We start from the raw sequence: 15933 nt of genomic DNA on the forward strand, positions 1-15933 counted from the left end.
GTGGCACTGTGATGCGTCACTGATAGGCAGCACTGATGGCCACTGTTAGGCGACACTGATGGGCAGCACTGTCACCAAAATTGAAAAAAAATGGTGTGGGGGTCACCCCCAAAACCCCGCCCCTTACATATTTAAGAACTGTCAAACCACCGGAGCAGGCAGACAGTTGGGAGCCATTGTTGGAAGCAGAGCCTTTTTTTTTTATTCTTTTTTCAGGTCAGCGGTGTCATGATTGATGTTGGATCTACTGCAGGGGGCATTCTTTTAGTTTTTTCTTTTAATAAAGGACTTGTCAAAGACCGTGTCCTGTCTTTTTTTCACACTACATTTTTTGTTTTTTATGAATGAGTAGGAGGACCATGTACCCCATACTCATTCACATGGGGGGGTCCGAGATCTGGGGGCCCCCTTGTTAAAGGAAGGGGGATTCCAGATTCCGGTAAGCCCTCTGTCCACAGACCCCCACAACCACTGGCCAGGGTTGTGGGGAAGAGGCCCTTGTCCCTATCAACATGGGGACAAGGTGCTTTGGGGGGGAGCACCTGCTGCCCAAAAGCACCCCCCAATGTTAAGGGCATGTGGCCTGGTATGGTTCAGGAGGGGGGGGGCGCTCGCTCGTCCCCCCCCTCCTTTCCTGACCTTCCGGGCTGCATGCTCGGATAAGGGTCTGGTATGCCATTTTTGTTTTAATTTTGCTGTGGGAGTTCTCCTCAAGATCCATACCAGACCCGAAGGGCTTGGTATGGATGGGAGGGGGGGACTCCACGCCATTTTTTTAAATTTATTATGGTGCTGGTTTTTAAATGTAATTGGTTTTTAAATGTAATTACCGCTTCTTCTTTTTTTTTTCTTCACTATAGCTTAGAGATTCAGCTGTCACTTTCCCCCCAGCTAAAAGAAAGAAAGTTTCCTTTAATTTATTTCCCCGAGTTAAAGGAAACTTGGTTTCTTTTAATAAACTAAAAGGAAACATTGTTTCTTTTAACTCCGGGGAAAGTGACAGCTAATTCTGTGAGCTATAGTGAAGAAAAAAAAAAGCCGGCAATTGCATTTAAAAATCGGCACCAACATACACTTCGTATTGCAAAAAAAATTAATAAACCGAGGTATTATTTTCAATGGATTTTCATTCGTAAACCGAAAATTACGTTAACCGAGGCATTTGTAAACTGAGGTACACCTGTACATTCGCAAGCTGCAGAGCTACTTCATGGCACCCCAGTATTATCTGCAGTGTTAACTATAAATTTTGAGAACCTCCATAGTAGGAGCACATATATAATAATGGAAAGATTGAGGGCAGGTATGCCTGGAGGGAGCCACCCTTCCTTCAAGGCATAGGGGCACACTGAACATATAGCATATAGCACAATGGCAGCAAAGGTGTCCAGTGCTTCCCCTCACAAATTTACCAATGGTGCAAACAAATGATAACTGCCCCAACCTATACTGGTCTTTGTAGCAACCTGGGTGATGAGCAGGGTGCCATGGAATGATGAGGTTGTATGTATGTTAATAGGGAGTTCAATCATGGTATTTTAATGGGCTACACTCTGCTTCTAGGCTGTTAACTATCTTGACAAATGAATCCTGGTCGTGGGATTTTGCTGAAATTTGCAGGATTACCTTCCTTGCTTCTCCCACTAGGGCATTAATGGCTCGTTCTGCCTGCTGAGTGGGTGGGATCCCATTTAACTGGTTAACCCCTAGACTCTTCTGACCCAATCACGCAAGTCTTGACCTGGTCCTATGTACTTGGATAATTCTTTCAGCAGGTATCCTGAAAGGAATAGAAACATCTCCTGTGCTCAGGGACTCAGATCAAGGGTGGGTAGATGGATAAACCACTCAGGAAGCTTGTCCACCAATGGTTCAAAGGTTGTGCAGCTCTTAATAAGGCTAGGGAGGCCCGACCAGTACTGAAGAGTGAAAACAAACAGAAAGCACACTAACCTTGCGCATTACCTCAATAAAAAGCTTTGATTTTATTAAAATGCGATGTATACTCACAAACAAAGCAGTGTAACAGAGCTCTGAGGACGAAGGGGCCCCCCTTTGAAACACGTCAGGTGAACTTTGAGAGTCTCCCCTCTTGATGTGATTTGCACTGGTCTTGCACTCCAATATTCCTTTTAAGATTTTATACGCCTGTTATACTGCTTTGTTTGTGAGCATACATCGCATTTTAATAAAATCACAGTTTTGTATTGAGGTAATGCGCAAGGTTGCTGCACTTTCTTTTTGTTTTCACTCTGCAATCCTGACAGGAATACGGGAGTCATTATTGCAGGGATGAAAAGTTGCCTGCTTCCCGCTGGAGTTGTACTACCAGGCGCCACTGTCATACCATTCCATCACTATTGTCTGACAAGGATGATCCTGTTTGTAGATGTCAGGTTTAACAGAATAGGCAATCGGCCAAATGATCAGATGGGAAATCAATATAATTTGCAGCTTGCTAAAAGGGGGTAAAGTTTAGCAGTAATGCAAAATAGGTTTAGGATGTCAAAGCTGCACAAATTTGGAATCTTTGCTACAATATCTCTGGGGCTCAGTCAGGAAAATGTGGCTACACAGCATAGTCACTGAAAGGCTCTATAACAGCACAGAGTCTAGCTGAGAATCTTCACTTTTGAAAGTGGGTTGCCTCTCACTTGGCTGAGACCACTTGCCCAGCTACCACTGCCTCATCAGGTGTAGCCTCTCTGAGCTCTTGAGGGAAAGATGTTGAGGAGCTTATCTATCCTAACTGTGTCCAGGAATCAAGGGAGTTTTGGAAATTTAATTAAAGGGCCTGTATATAAACATGGTGAGTAGATGGGCACTCTGCAACACCTCGCATTCTTATCAATTGATAACCTGTAGAAGAAGATAAACTAGTGGAGACATTTCATTAAACATAGACTATACCTATTCTAGAGAATACACAAGAACATACTGTAAGTTTAGTTGAATCAGTTTTACATGTGTATAAATGCATTTTACATGTAATATATTTGTGCCAAGCAAACTAACCAAAGATATGTAAACTTGCTGTCACTTGAAACATTGGTAAATGCATTGGACATGTGTAACGCCCTCTAGTGTCAGTTTTATTGTGTGCATAGTTAGAGGCTTTCTAGAAGCCTGGGTATGGGTCAGCCTGGGAGTGGGTCAACGAGGTTACTTCAGGTATAGCTGGAGGGCTCTGCAGGTCAGTTCCCTGATACCTCCCCCTGCTCTAGAAACTTGGAGAAGTTTCTAGAAGCAGTGGGCGGGGGTGAGGAGGGGCTGATCTGCATACTTAGGGGAATCTGGGCAATTCCCAGGCAGGAGGCCTGGCATGGTTGCTAGGTCAATCCTTAAATATGAGAGAGCCTGGTCAGCAAGGGAGTCGAGTAGGAGTCGGAATGAAGAAGTACTGCTGAGCATGGGAAGGGGGGGGTCTGCTTACAGGTTGAAGCTAGACTGAAGGACCTCCACTGTAAGACAGTCTACTGGGGAAAGACAGCCTGGCAGCAGGGAAGGAGCCAGCTCAGAGTAAGGCCTGAAAGCAGATTTAACCTTTAAAGCTACAGGAACAGCACAGTGTGAGTACTTATACACTCCCTGGGGCAAAGAAAGGAGAGGGTGGTCTGGTGCAATACCCAACTAGTTCTCCCTGGATCTACATTCTTTGTGTGTCTCGGAATCCCTTGCCCTGGGATACTCTCAAGACAGCCAGGTGGATGAGGAGATTTTCATCTGGGTCTGGGGAGGTTCATTTAAGGAGACCAAGTGCTCCTTGACTGTGTGCTAATGTGTCAGAAGGGAAGTGCCAGTTTTGAAGGAGTTGGGAGCCTAGGATCCATTTTGTGCTGTTTATTGGATTCTTGCCATTTTGCTAAGAAGTCATCCTCCAAGTTGTTCAGTTCTATTGGGCATCCCATGTACCCCTAGTCCCCGTCCAAGTTGTTAAACCCTAATAAAACAACAAAAAACAAGGTCATGGACTGTTTACTGACTTTGCATGAAAGTGTGGAAAATGTGTGTTGCCTGCTTATGCAGAACTTAGGGGGACCCAAAAACTCAGCGGCCCTCAAGAGGGTAGCGCTACTCATGCAAGAATGGAGTTTTTAATGAAGTAAACCGCCCTATAATGTGTATACTGCACTTTAATGTGTGTTGCTATATGAATTAGGTATGAACTAACTCAAGGCTTCTTCTCTGCAAACCATGTATAGATTGTTCAGTAATGCTTCTAATAATGATCTGTATTTCTATTTCTACTGATCTGCATTTCTAACGTTTTAAAATACCTAATACTATTCATGTGTGTCAAGAAGGTAGCGACTGTATATTGCTTTTGTTTTGTCTATAAATACATGCTTCTTAGATTCAGAATTGTATCACACCTGATGGGGAAATCTTAACATTTTTCCAAAGCTTGCATTTTTAATACATTGAGTTGGCCAATAAATGGTTCCACTTAAGCGCCAAACTTTCTGATTTTACAGATGGATAACATTATAAAACACAGTATAATTCTGTGCTGCGAAAGTTATTTTAAATATATTATATATATTTCTATACATTTATTGTTATTTACCCTTAAAATGTTACAAAACCCATAAATGCAGTAAAGCATGCTTGTTATACTGACTGTGGAACCTAAGGAGTTAATCCTCTTCATTACATAAAAATGCTGCTTGATCCTGACTTCTCTGATCATCCCCTTCTTCCAGTGTCCCCCTCTTATCTCCTGATAAGACATATCGTGTGCAGATACTCTGCACATGCTCAGTTTTTTGTGTATTGGTAGAGAGTGCATGTGATCAGCAAAGGGCCTATCAGCACTGTCCAAACAGAGGTCATGAGTCCTGCAGCCTCCTAGAGCAGGAAGAAAACCCCTCTACAAGCTTTAACCAGTGCTCTGCTGGACACAAAGAAATCACAAGACGACTCTGCTGATGAGAAAAGCTATTTAGCAGTTTGTTTTACTAAAATAATTGCACTTCCATGTTCTGTGTAGTGTGGGAGACCAGATATAGTGAATGCAGGGTCCTGGGTTCAGTAACACTTTAAGTCCTAATGCAAGACCGTGGGTTAGCCCAGAGTTATATTAATTTATTAAAAATTCCACGATCTATAAGTGGCTTATGATGTGACATTTATCTTGTAATCTTTCATGATCCATTACTTTATCCTCTTGCAATTTCAGGTCAAATGTGAATGCACTTCAGAGTAACTTAATTTTTAGCAGAAGTTGATACACTTACAGGCTGTAAGTGGTTCTACACATCATAATGATGAAATCAGACAGATTTACAAGCAAATGTCATTATTACATACAGTCAGCCATAGAAAATCTATTATGGATTCAATAAAGGTAGATTGTAAATTAAAAAAAATTAAAAAAGTTAAAATTTAGAATTGCTCTTAAGACTTTCATTGAGGTGTATTCATTTTTTCAACATGGTCTTGAATGAATTTGTTATTAGTTTGAATTTGAATTAGTTGTGTGTGCAAATTAACAAATCTTGCTTGCAATCAATATCCACATTTGTGGGAGTATTTTGTAGCGTAGTGTCCCATAGAAAATGTTGATTCTGAAAGGAAAGGAAAGGTTTTCTGACAAATCTGTTGGGGTGTACTCATTTATGCTGATCACTGTATATATACATGACAGTATTCCATGTAGAAGTGAAGTGTTGGCTCTCCCTAGGATGGGAAGTGATGACATTAGCCCAGGACCCCGGGCTACCAGCAGTCTCTGATCGGAGGATCGGTCCATACATTTCCGGTACACACACTGGCACACACAATCCTCCAGCTGTAACAGGGAGCCAGCTAGTGACTGAATGGGTCGTATCCAGTGTTGGCTTCACCTTCTTCTACTCATCTGTAGCCAATCAATAGGGTGTGCTCTGGTTGCAGGGTTAAGATTATGTGAGAGGGATGATCGAGGCCCGATGTGTATGGGAGGGAAGCAGTGTAATGCTGGGAGGCCACCTGTCCTCAATGAGAGCCACAGCCTGGAATCTGCACCCTGGAAGGAGCCATCAGAGGTGAGCCAAGCCTAGGAGCACAGCAGTTCTTGAAGGTGACAGGAAGAGGAAGGGGGCAGACAATGGTCGCAGTGAGGGAAGTGGATGCTGACTGATTGTGTGGGACGCCACCACATCATCAATGATCCTTCAGTTAACGGGAGAGGTGACGGAGGGGTAGAAGAAAGGACAGTCGAAGATGCTGGGTGTCTGGGGCCAGTGTAGCAATGCCTTCCAGTGTTCCTCTCAGACTTGGTCCCTTACTGTAAGCCGGCTGGTGGCTGCTCATCACTGAAATGTTCTAACTCTGTCTCTTTTTTTTTTGTTTGTTTCTCTTTCTGATTACTTAACTTATATATATTTTGTCTTAGTATTGGTGCTGGTGGCATCTTATGGCACTTATTTTTGCAAATCAAAAGAAATATAGCAGATTCATGTTTTGTTGTCTAAATATTTTTTACTGTTTTAAAAATGTTTTTGGTTTTTTTTTGGGTGGGGGTGCAAGTAGCTGGTCTTGCCTGGGGCGCAAAATAATCTAGCACTGGCCCTGTGTGCAACTAGAGGTGCAAGAAAAGTAAATGCACTCCTTCAAGTGCCTCCGAACTTTTGTCAGTATGATCTTACTCACTGGGGCTCTGGAGCAGTTGCAAAGCTTTGCTATGATGATGGAAAAGAAAGTAATATCAGAAAGTAAATTAAAAAAGATCAGAGCTTTAATGGATAGGTTTACCATTAGGAATATGTTACATGTTATAGCACATGTTCTCCTCATCCCCCTCACCCCTTCCCCTGTGGCAGTGCACACACAGAAGAAAAAACTGATTCCTGCATCCACACAAGGGATGTGGATACAAGAATCCCCCCCCCACCAGGACATTGTATTCTGACAGAAGGGACTCTCCACTGTCAGAATACACTGATCAGCGTTGCAGCCAAGTGGCTGCAAGCTGCTGATTAAACAAGGTTTTCCAGGAGTCAGGTTTTTGGCAGAAGTCGATCTAACAATCATCTTTTGTCAAACTGGAAGGGCTAAACAGATTAAAACTCAGCCCGTGTCTTCTGAACCAGGCAAATTTCAATCTGTGTGTACCCAGATTTACAGTGTTCTTCACAAACCCTTTTAGGGTCTCTATATTTTTAAAATGTATGTTGTGGTGAATTTGTGATAGTCCTTCCATAGACTATTAATTGATTGAGCAGTTCAGTCACCATATTCACTCTCAGGTTTTTTCCTTTTTTTTTTAATATTGTTTGCAACTTGTTGTTAGAACAGTAGTCAATATTCTGAGCAACATTAATCACTTGCCCTCCAGAGGATTTACCCCCTACCTGACCAGGCCATTTTTTGCAATACGTCACTGCATTATTTTAACTGACAATTATGCGGTCATGCAAAGTAGTACATACATGATATTTATGTCCTTATTTTCCCACAAATAGAGAATTATTTTGGTGGTATTTGATCACCTTTGCATTTTTTATTTTTTGCGCTATAAACAAAAAAAGACCGACAATTTTGAAAAAAAAAAGTAAAAAAATATTTTTTACTTTTTGCTATAAAACTTATCCCATAAAAAAAAAAAAAAAAATCAAATTTCTTCATAAATTTAGGCCAAAATGCTACATGTCTTTGCTCCAAAAAATCCCAATACATGTAAATTAATTGGTTTACATGAAAGTTATGATGTCTACAAATGGCGGTATATATACTGGAATTTTTTTTTTTATACTAGTAATGGCGGCAATCAGTGACTTATAGCAGGACTGCGGTGGGCAATCTTACACTGGGTGTGAACTGACTAATTGCAACTGACATCCAAAAGACACTAATACAGCGATCAGTGCTAATAAAAAGCACTGACACTGTACTAATGACACTGGGCAGGAAGGGGTTAACATCTGGGGCGATCAAAGGGTTAAATGTGTGATGGCGAAGAATCTCTGGCCAAGACCCGGTGATTGACATCCGTAGCCACAAATGGTGGCTACCTAGAAATGCAAATCACGTGTACATATTTATATGTGATTTTGCACAGCCCCCCCGCCCTGTAGCAGTAGTTCTACTATAGGGCAGCAGGAAAGTGGTTAAAATAGAAATGTCCCCACCTTCATCTTTCCCCTTCTTTTAGCACCCTCTTTACCCCTTTACCCCTCTGTCCAAACCCTAACTGTTGACAAACCCTGAACTCTCCTTTCTTCAGATACTCCCAGATCACCTGAAAATACCTTACTCAACTCCATTTCTTTGCTGTACTCCACTTTACTCTTAGCGCCCACTTTTTATGCTTTCGATTGGTCTTGGCAAGCACACAACCATATTCCTTCAAAATACAAATATAAAAATGCCATATGCTAGCCATAGTTACATAGTTAGTCTTGTTGAAAAAAAGATACAAGTCCATCTAGTTCAATCATTTAATTAAAAAAAATTCACACACACACAAATAGAAAACCTCCATACAGCGGGTAAAATAAGTATTGAACACATCACCATTTTTCTCAGTAAATATATTTCTAAAGGTGCTATTGACATGAAAAACCACATGTCAGAAACAATCCATGCATACAAAGAAAAAAACAAAACAAATAAGTTCAGAAATTAAGTTATGTGTAATAAAATGGAATGACACAATGAGAAAAGTATTGCACACATGAAGAAAGGGAGGCTCAAAAAGGCATGCAAAGCCAAGACACCACCTGAAATCTATCAGTAATTAGAAAGCAATTCTGTTCCTTGTCAGTGCAAATTAATATCAGCTGGTTCAGTTTCAACTGATGGCCTATAAAAAGGTGTCTCATTACTAAAGTGTCACACAAGAAACATCTCATGATGAGTAAAAGCAAAGAGCTCTCTCAAGAGCCGCAAAACATACTGTTTGCATTGGTTACAGAAGGATTTCTAAACTTCTGAATGTTCCAGTGAGTACTGTTGGGGCCATATTCTGGAAGAGGAAAGAACATAATTTCACCATAAACTGATCATGACCAGGTGCTCCGTGCAAGATTTCTAACAGAGGAGTGAAAATAATTATCAGAAGGGTTGTCTGAGCTTCAGAAAGACCTGGAGTTAGCAGGTACAAGTGTTTCAAAGAAAACCATAAGTAATGTGTTAATGAGGAGGTGGAAACTTAGCTCCTTGCACAGATTGAAAGGGCTGGGACAGTGATAATAATGGGGGATTTTAACTACCCCGAAATTGAAGGGAGTAATGGTACTGCAGGAACAGTTAAAGGGCAAACATTTTTAAACCTACTACAAGACAATTTTATGGTACAGTTCAGAGGCCCCTACTAGGAATGATGCTCTGCTGGACCTGGTAATCTCAAACCATGCAGAGCTTATTACGCAAATGTCCATATAAAAGAACATCTGGGTAGCAGTGACCATAACATGATTTCATTTATTGTTAGCTGTAAAACAGCAAGCACATACGAGGAAAAAAGAAATGCTCAATTTCAAGAGAGCTAATTCTCCAAGGCTGAGAGCTGCTCTCCAAGACTTAGACTGGGAGGGAATATTGGCATTGATGAACACAGCACAGAAATGGGAGTTCTTCAAAAAGACTGTATGCAAACACACTGCAAAATATATTCCCATGGGCAACAAGTTTAAAAGACTAAAAAGCAAACCAATGTGGCTTACAGCCAAAGTTAAAAAGCCTATAGATAATAAGAAAAGAGCTTTTATTCAATATAAAAATGAAGGAACACTATCGTCATTTAAACATTACAAAGAATATAACAGAATATGCAAAAAGGAAATAAAGGCCGCAAAAATTGAAAACGAATGACAGATTGCAAAAGATAGCTGGACCAACCCAAAAAAATTCTTCAAAAATATTAATAGTAAAAAGGTCCAGTCCGAGCATGTAGGCCCTTTACAAAATAATCTAGAGTGGGTGACTGGGGACAAAGAGAATGCATATTTATTTAATACCTTCTTCAGCTCTGTGTATACAAAGAAACATGGGGGAGCTCTCGTCCATAATGGCATGGTATTGACACAGCTCCAGATGATCCACATTGGCTCACAATTGCTATGATCCAAATATATTTAGACAGAATAAAGGTGAATAAAGCACCTGCACTGGATGGCATACACCCACGGGTCCTTAAAGAATTGAGCTCCGTCATTTCAACGCCATTGTTTCTAATTTTTAGGTACTCTTTAATGACTGGCATAGTACCACTGGATTGGCGTAAAGCCAGTGTGGTGCCAATATTTAAAAAGGGGTCAAAATCTTTACCAAGTAATTATAGACCTGTTAGTTTAACTTCTATAGTTGGGAAGATACTGGAGAGTTTAATAAAAGACCACGTAGATGAGTTCTTGCTAGAAAAAAATATTTTAAGCAACAGACAGCATGGATTCATGAAAGACAGAAGTTGTCAAACAAATCTGATTTCTTTTTATGAGGGGGTGAGCAAAACCTCGGACAGAAGGGTAGCAGTGGACGTGGTATACTTGGATTTTGCAAAAGCGTCTCACACAGTTCCCCACACATGGCTAATGTGTAAGGTAAAGTCTACAGGCTTGGAAAAATCAGTATTGTAAATGGATAGAAAACTGGCTAAAAGATCGTATTCAGAGAGTAGTGGTTAATAATTCACACTCTGAATGGTCTAGGGTTGTCAGTGGTGTACCCCAAGGTTCAGTGTTGTGACCCTTACTTTTTTAATATATTTATAAACAATATAGGGTCTGGGATTAAAAATCCCAATTCAGTCTTTGCAGATGACACCAAGCTGTGCAGTGGAATAACGTCCTTACAGGATGTCTCCAACTTACAAGCTGACCTCAATGCACGGTTTAATTGGGCAACTATGTGGCAAATGAGGCTTATTGTTGATGGAAGTTCTGGTAGATCACAAGCTTAATAATGGTATGCAATGCCAAGCTGCGGTTTCTAAAAGCGAACAAATTCCTCTCTTGAATTAAAAGAGGTATAGTCTCCAGAGAGGGAGATATCCTATTACCCCGGTACAAATCATTAGTAAGGCCTCATCTGGAATATGCAGGTAAGTTTTGCACACCAATTCACAAAAAGAACCTTGGGAAACTGGAGAAAGTACAGAGAAGGGCAACTAAACTGATACGAGGCATGGAGGAGATCAGCTATGAGGAAAGATTAGAGGAACTGAATTTATTCTCTCCTGAGAATAGGAGATTAAGGGGAGATATGATCAACATGTATAAATACATCAGTGGTTCATATAGTGAACTCGGTGTAGAGTTATTCACTCTGAGGTCATCACAGAGGACAAGGGGGCACTCTTTATGTCTGGATGAAAATAAATTTAATCTCCAAACACGGAAAGGTTTCTTCACAGTGAGAGCTGTGAAAATGTGGAATAGACTCCCTCAAGAGTTGGTTCTGGCCAGCTCAGTGGATTGCTTCAAAAAAGGCCTGGATTGTTTCTTAGATACACAGAATATAACTGGATACTAACATTGATAGGTAAAGTTGATCCAGGGAATATCCAATTGCCTCTCGGGGGATCAGGAAGGAATTTTTTCCTTCCGGGAGTAAATTGGATCGTGCTTTGCTGGTTTTTTTTTTGCCTTCCTCTGGATCAACTGTGGGTATAGGATTATAGCTTTTTCTTTTTCTATGGTTGAACTGGATGGACTTTTGTCTTTTTTCAGCCAGACTAACTATGTAACTATGTAATGCACTCAACCACCATGGCCTGTATGCACATTCATCATGCAAGACTCCATTGCTGAAGAAAAAGCATGTTGAAGTTCGTTTAAAGTTTGCTGCACAACATTTAGACAAGTCTGTGAAATACTGGGAGAATATAGTCTGGACAGATGAGACCAAAATTGAACTCTTGGATGCCATAATGCACACCATGTTTGGAGTTCAAATGGCATTGCGCATCACCCCAAAAACACCATTCCAACAGTGAAGTTTGGAGGTGGGAGCATCATGGTGTGGGGCTGTTTTTCAGCAAACTTCATATCACTGAAGGAAGGATAACCAGAAAAATGTACCAAGACATTCTTGATAAAAATCTGCTGCCATCTACCAGGATGATGAAGATGAAACGAGGGTGGACATTTCAACAAGACAATGATAGTTTCAAAAAAAGAAAATAAAGCTGCTAGAATGGCCCAGCCAATCACCTGATCTAAATGCAATAGAAAATCTATGGGAAGGACTAAAGATTGAAGTTCATAGAAGAGACCCATGGAACCTTCAAGATTTAAAGACTGTGCGGAAGAATGGTCCAAAATCACACCTGAGCAATGCATGCGACTAGTTTCTCAATATAGGAGGCGTCATGAAGCTGTCATTATCAACAAAGGATTTTGTATGAAGTATTAAATAAATTTCAGTTAGCATGTGCGCAGGGGTGGACTGACAACTCATGGGGCCCCTGAGCAATAGGGGATCATGGGGCCCCTGGGTCCTTGCCCAAACTCAAAAAAGCCTATGAAAAAAGGTACCAGGGGCATCTCATGGGGCCCCTTACTGACCCCGGGCCCTCGAGCAGTGCCCGAGTTTCCAAATGGTCAGTCCGCCCCTGCACGTGCGATACGTTTCCCTGTGTCATTCTATTGTATTACCCATAACAATTTCTGAACTTCTTTGCTTTGGTTTCTTTGTATGTATGGATTGCATGGGTTGTTACCGACATGTGGTGAAGATTTCTATAGCACCTTTAGAAATATATTTAGTGAGAGAAATGGTGGCGTGTTCAGTATTTATTTTACCCGCTGTATATAATGTACAATCCTGTACCCACAGTTGATCCAGAGGAAAAAATGATCCAATTTACTCAAGTGGGGGAAAGAATTCCTTTCTGATCCCTCAGGAGGCAAATAGATATTCGCTGGATTAACGTTACCAATAAATATTAGCATCCAGTTATATTATGTGCTTTTAGGTAAAATCCAGGCCTTTTTTAAAACAATTTACTGAGCTGGCCAGAACCAGCTCTTGAAGGAGTCTATTTGTCTAATTCAGCTACTCATAAAAAAACAAAAAAAAGTAGTAAACATTAAAAATGAAATGAATTGCAACCCCAGATAAAACATGGTACTAGTTTTTAAAGGTGTTCTATTATCAAAGCATATACTTTTATAGCATCAGCATTGCAAATAGCAATAGAAAAATAGTTATTTTTGACAATTCGATACAAGCTTACTTGCAAAATCTCCTTGTTATAAGTGCTGCCTGTCTGCTGGCCATCTCTTGTAAGAACTTCCTTGATTCCCTGCATGCTTTGCAGCTTTATACTTTCAATTTCTAAGGACTACATATCCCATGGTCCCCAAGCTATGATTCCTGTACTGACTCCACCTCCTGAAACTCTTTCATTCAGTACCTCTGTAGTTGATTTTTGTGACACAGCAGTGTCTAATCACTGGGCATAGTGAATACATGTCATAGAACTCAAGAAAGTGAATGCATGGGAAGTAAACGTATAAGCTTCAGTATAGTTTAGAGTAATAGGAGTAGGCTGGAAATAATCAAAATACAATGTGGAAATGAATGTATGATTTTACAGTTTGACCAAAGATACACTTTAAAATTGTTATATAATATTAAAACATTTTCCTGGGTTGATGAAATATTTTTTGTTACAGGGCACATAACAATCACAAACTTTTTGTTAAACTATTATCCCGGTTTGGACATTGAAAAAAGAAATATCCATGGATTTACAGCATTAATGAAATCATCAATGCAAGGCAGAACAGACTGTGTTCGTGCATTAATGTTAGCAGGTAAGTGTATTTAAAATGTAACCACTTAGCAACCGCCTGCAATGTACTGCGGACAGGCGGCCGCCGTAGGCAAAGTGACATACCTGTCACTGCCTACTTCCAGGTTTCAGGCGCACATGTGAGTGCTCCCCAGCCAAAACCTGCTGTGATTGTACACAACGGGAGCCTGTCAGCAATTCCTGACCAATAATTCATGGCCGGGACCTGCTGATCAGCTGTGTACAATCATAGCCCAGAGCCTTGTGTTGACATTCAACGTAGGGTTCAGTACAGAGGGAAGGATGTCTCTCTAGTCCCTGCTTTGCAAACTTAGAGATCATTAGTAAAAAGCAGCACACTTTACACATAATACACATTGTTAGGCATATATACTGTATAACCCCTTGATCGTCCTAGATGTTAACCCCTTCCCAGTCAGTGTCATTTATACAGTGACAGTGTATAATATCACTGGTCACTGTATTCATGTCGCTAAAGAGGTCAGTGGCAGTCAGTTCCCCTCAGAATCAGTTAGTGTCAGATTGCCCGCGCACTGTCACAGTCCTGTTATTAGTCACTGATCACCGCCATAGTATTAAAATAATAAATCAATATACACTTACTGGGATTTTTTTTACCAAACCACATAGCAGAATATACTTTGCCCAAAATTTATGAAGAAATTTGATTTTTTTTTTTAACTTTTATAATTTGATGTTTTATAGCATAAATAATATTGTTGTTTGTTTTTTTTAATATTCATGCCTTTTTCATTTGTATCGCAAAAAATAAAAAAAACCCAGTGGTGATCAAATAACACTAAAAAAAAGCTCTATTCGTGTCAAAAAAAAATTATTAAAATTTTGTTTGGATACAGCGTTGCATGACCACGCAACTACCAGTTAAAGTAGTGCATTGTGTGGTATAGCAAAAAATGGCCTGGTCATAAAGGGGGTAAAATCTTCCAGAGCTCAAGAGGTTAAACAAAAAGGATGCCATATTCTGACATTGGTGCTTACTTAAGAAAAAAGCTTTAAGAGGACCCATGCAGGGCAAAACAATGTGATTCAATAGTTACCTTCCTTAGTTGCACATGTTTACCTTCCTTTTGATCCTCCAGCACTCTGTTTAGACTTAAAATGGAGCTCCACCCAAAAGGGGAAACTCTGCTTGTCTGTCTCCCCCCCCCTCTGCAGCCACATTTGGTACCTTTTGGGAGGAAGGGGGTGCCTGTTTTTGACAGGTACCCACTCCCACTTCCGGCTCAGTTTGCCATGGAGAACTGACCCGGAAGTTCACCCCCTCCTCCTTCCCCCACAGCCTTCTGGGACACTTCACAGGTCCCAGAAGACTGTGGCCCATTCACAAAGCGCAGCACATATCACGCATGCAAAATAGGAAACGAGCTGTGAAGCCTCAAGGCTTCACTGCCAGTTTCCCTTAGTCAAGATGCTAGTGTCAGCACACCCAATAGGCGTCTGAAGAATCGGCTAGGGTGAGGACAATGCCTGGACAGGTACGTGCCCTAACATTAAAAGTCAGCAGTTACAGTATTTGTAGCTGCTGACATTTATTTATTTTTTTTGGGGAGCGAGGGGAATTCCTCTTTAAGGAGAGAAGGCAGAAAATGGTGTGTAAGCTACAGAGTTATAACTTGGTGCTTATACAGGCCTAAGGGCTCTACCTACCCCTATGTGACAACTCTTAATGTCTATATATAAATATATATATATATATATATACACATTTACATATGTGAATCTGCCCACCTCTAAATTGACCTCCAGATCAAAAGAGGTCTGAAAAGGCACAAGGGCAACTTTACTGGAGATGGTGGCATCTCCGTCCAACTCCTTGGTTCATCATAAACACCAATATCCTCCAGAAAGGCTTAATCCATATCCAATGCCCCTCAAAATAATAATACTTTATCAAGTGCTCTCTGTTTTAAATTCTTCTATTAGACATGTAAAGTGTGCCAGATATACTCATGTTAGCAAAAAAGCACAGCTGGCATGTAAAAAGTCAAAGTATCTGCTCCCCCTAGAGATCGAGATCACACAATATAGGAATTTATTTAGCATGAATTGTTTTGCACAATATAGACACAGATAACTATATGGATGTAAAAATGCCTGCACTAATTTACACATACAGTATATATATTTTTGCAACAGACGGTGATCACAGGATGTGCCTGCTTTTTGTACAT

General features: G+C 40.6%; 1 protein-coding gene across 1 annotated transcript in view; it reads left to right on the forward strand.

The window, feature by feature from the left end:
- Positions 1-15933, forward strand: part of ANKRD33B (ankyrin repeat domain 33B) — a 148933-nt gene that overhangs the window by 102887 nt on the left and 30113 nt on the right. Inside the window, exon 3 of the mRNA XM_089655245.1 lies at positions 13602-13742. Coding sequence (XP_089511371.1) covers positions 13602-13742 — 141 coding nt within the window. The remainder of the gene's footprint in view (positions 1-13601; positions 13743-15933) is intronic.

This window comes from Staurois parvus, unplaced genomic scaffold (genome assembly GCF_062004578.1).
Source record: "Staurois parvus isolate SC_StPar_1 unplaced genomic scaffold, SC_StPar_1.0 ptg000829l, whole genome shotgun sequence".
In the NCBI taxonomy this organism is placed as follows: Eukaryota; Metazoa; Chordata; class Amphibia; order Anura; family Ranidae; genus Staurois; species Staurois parvus.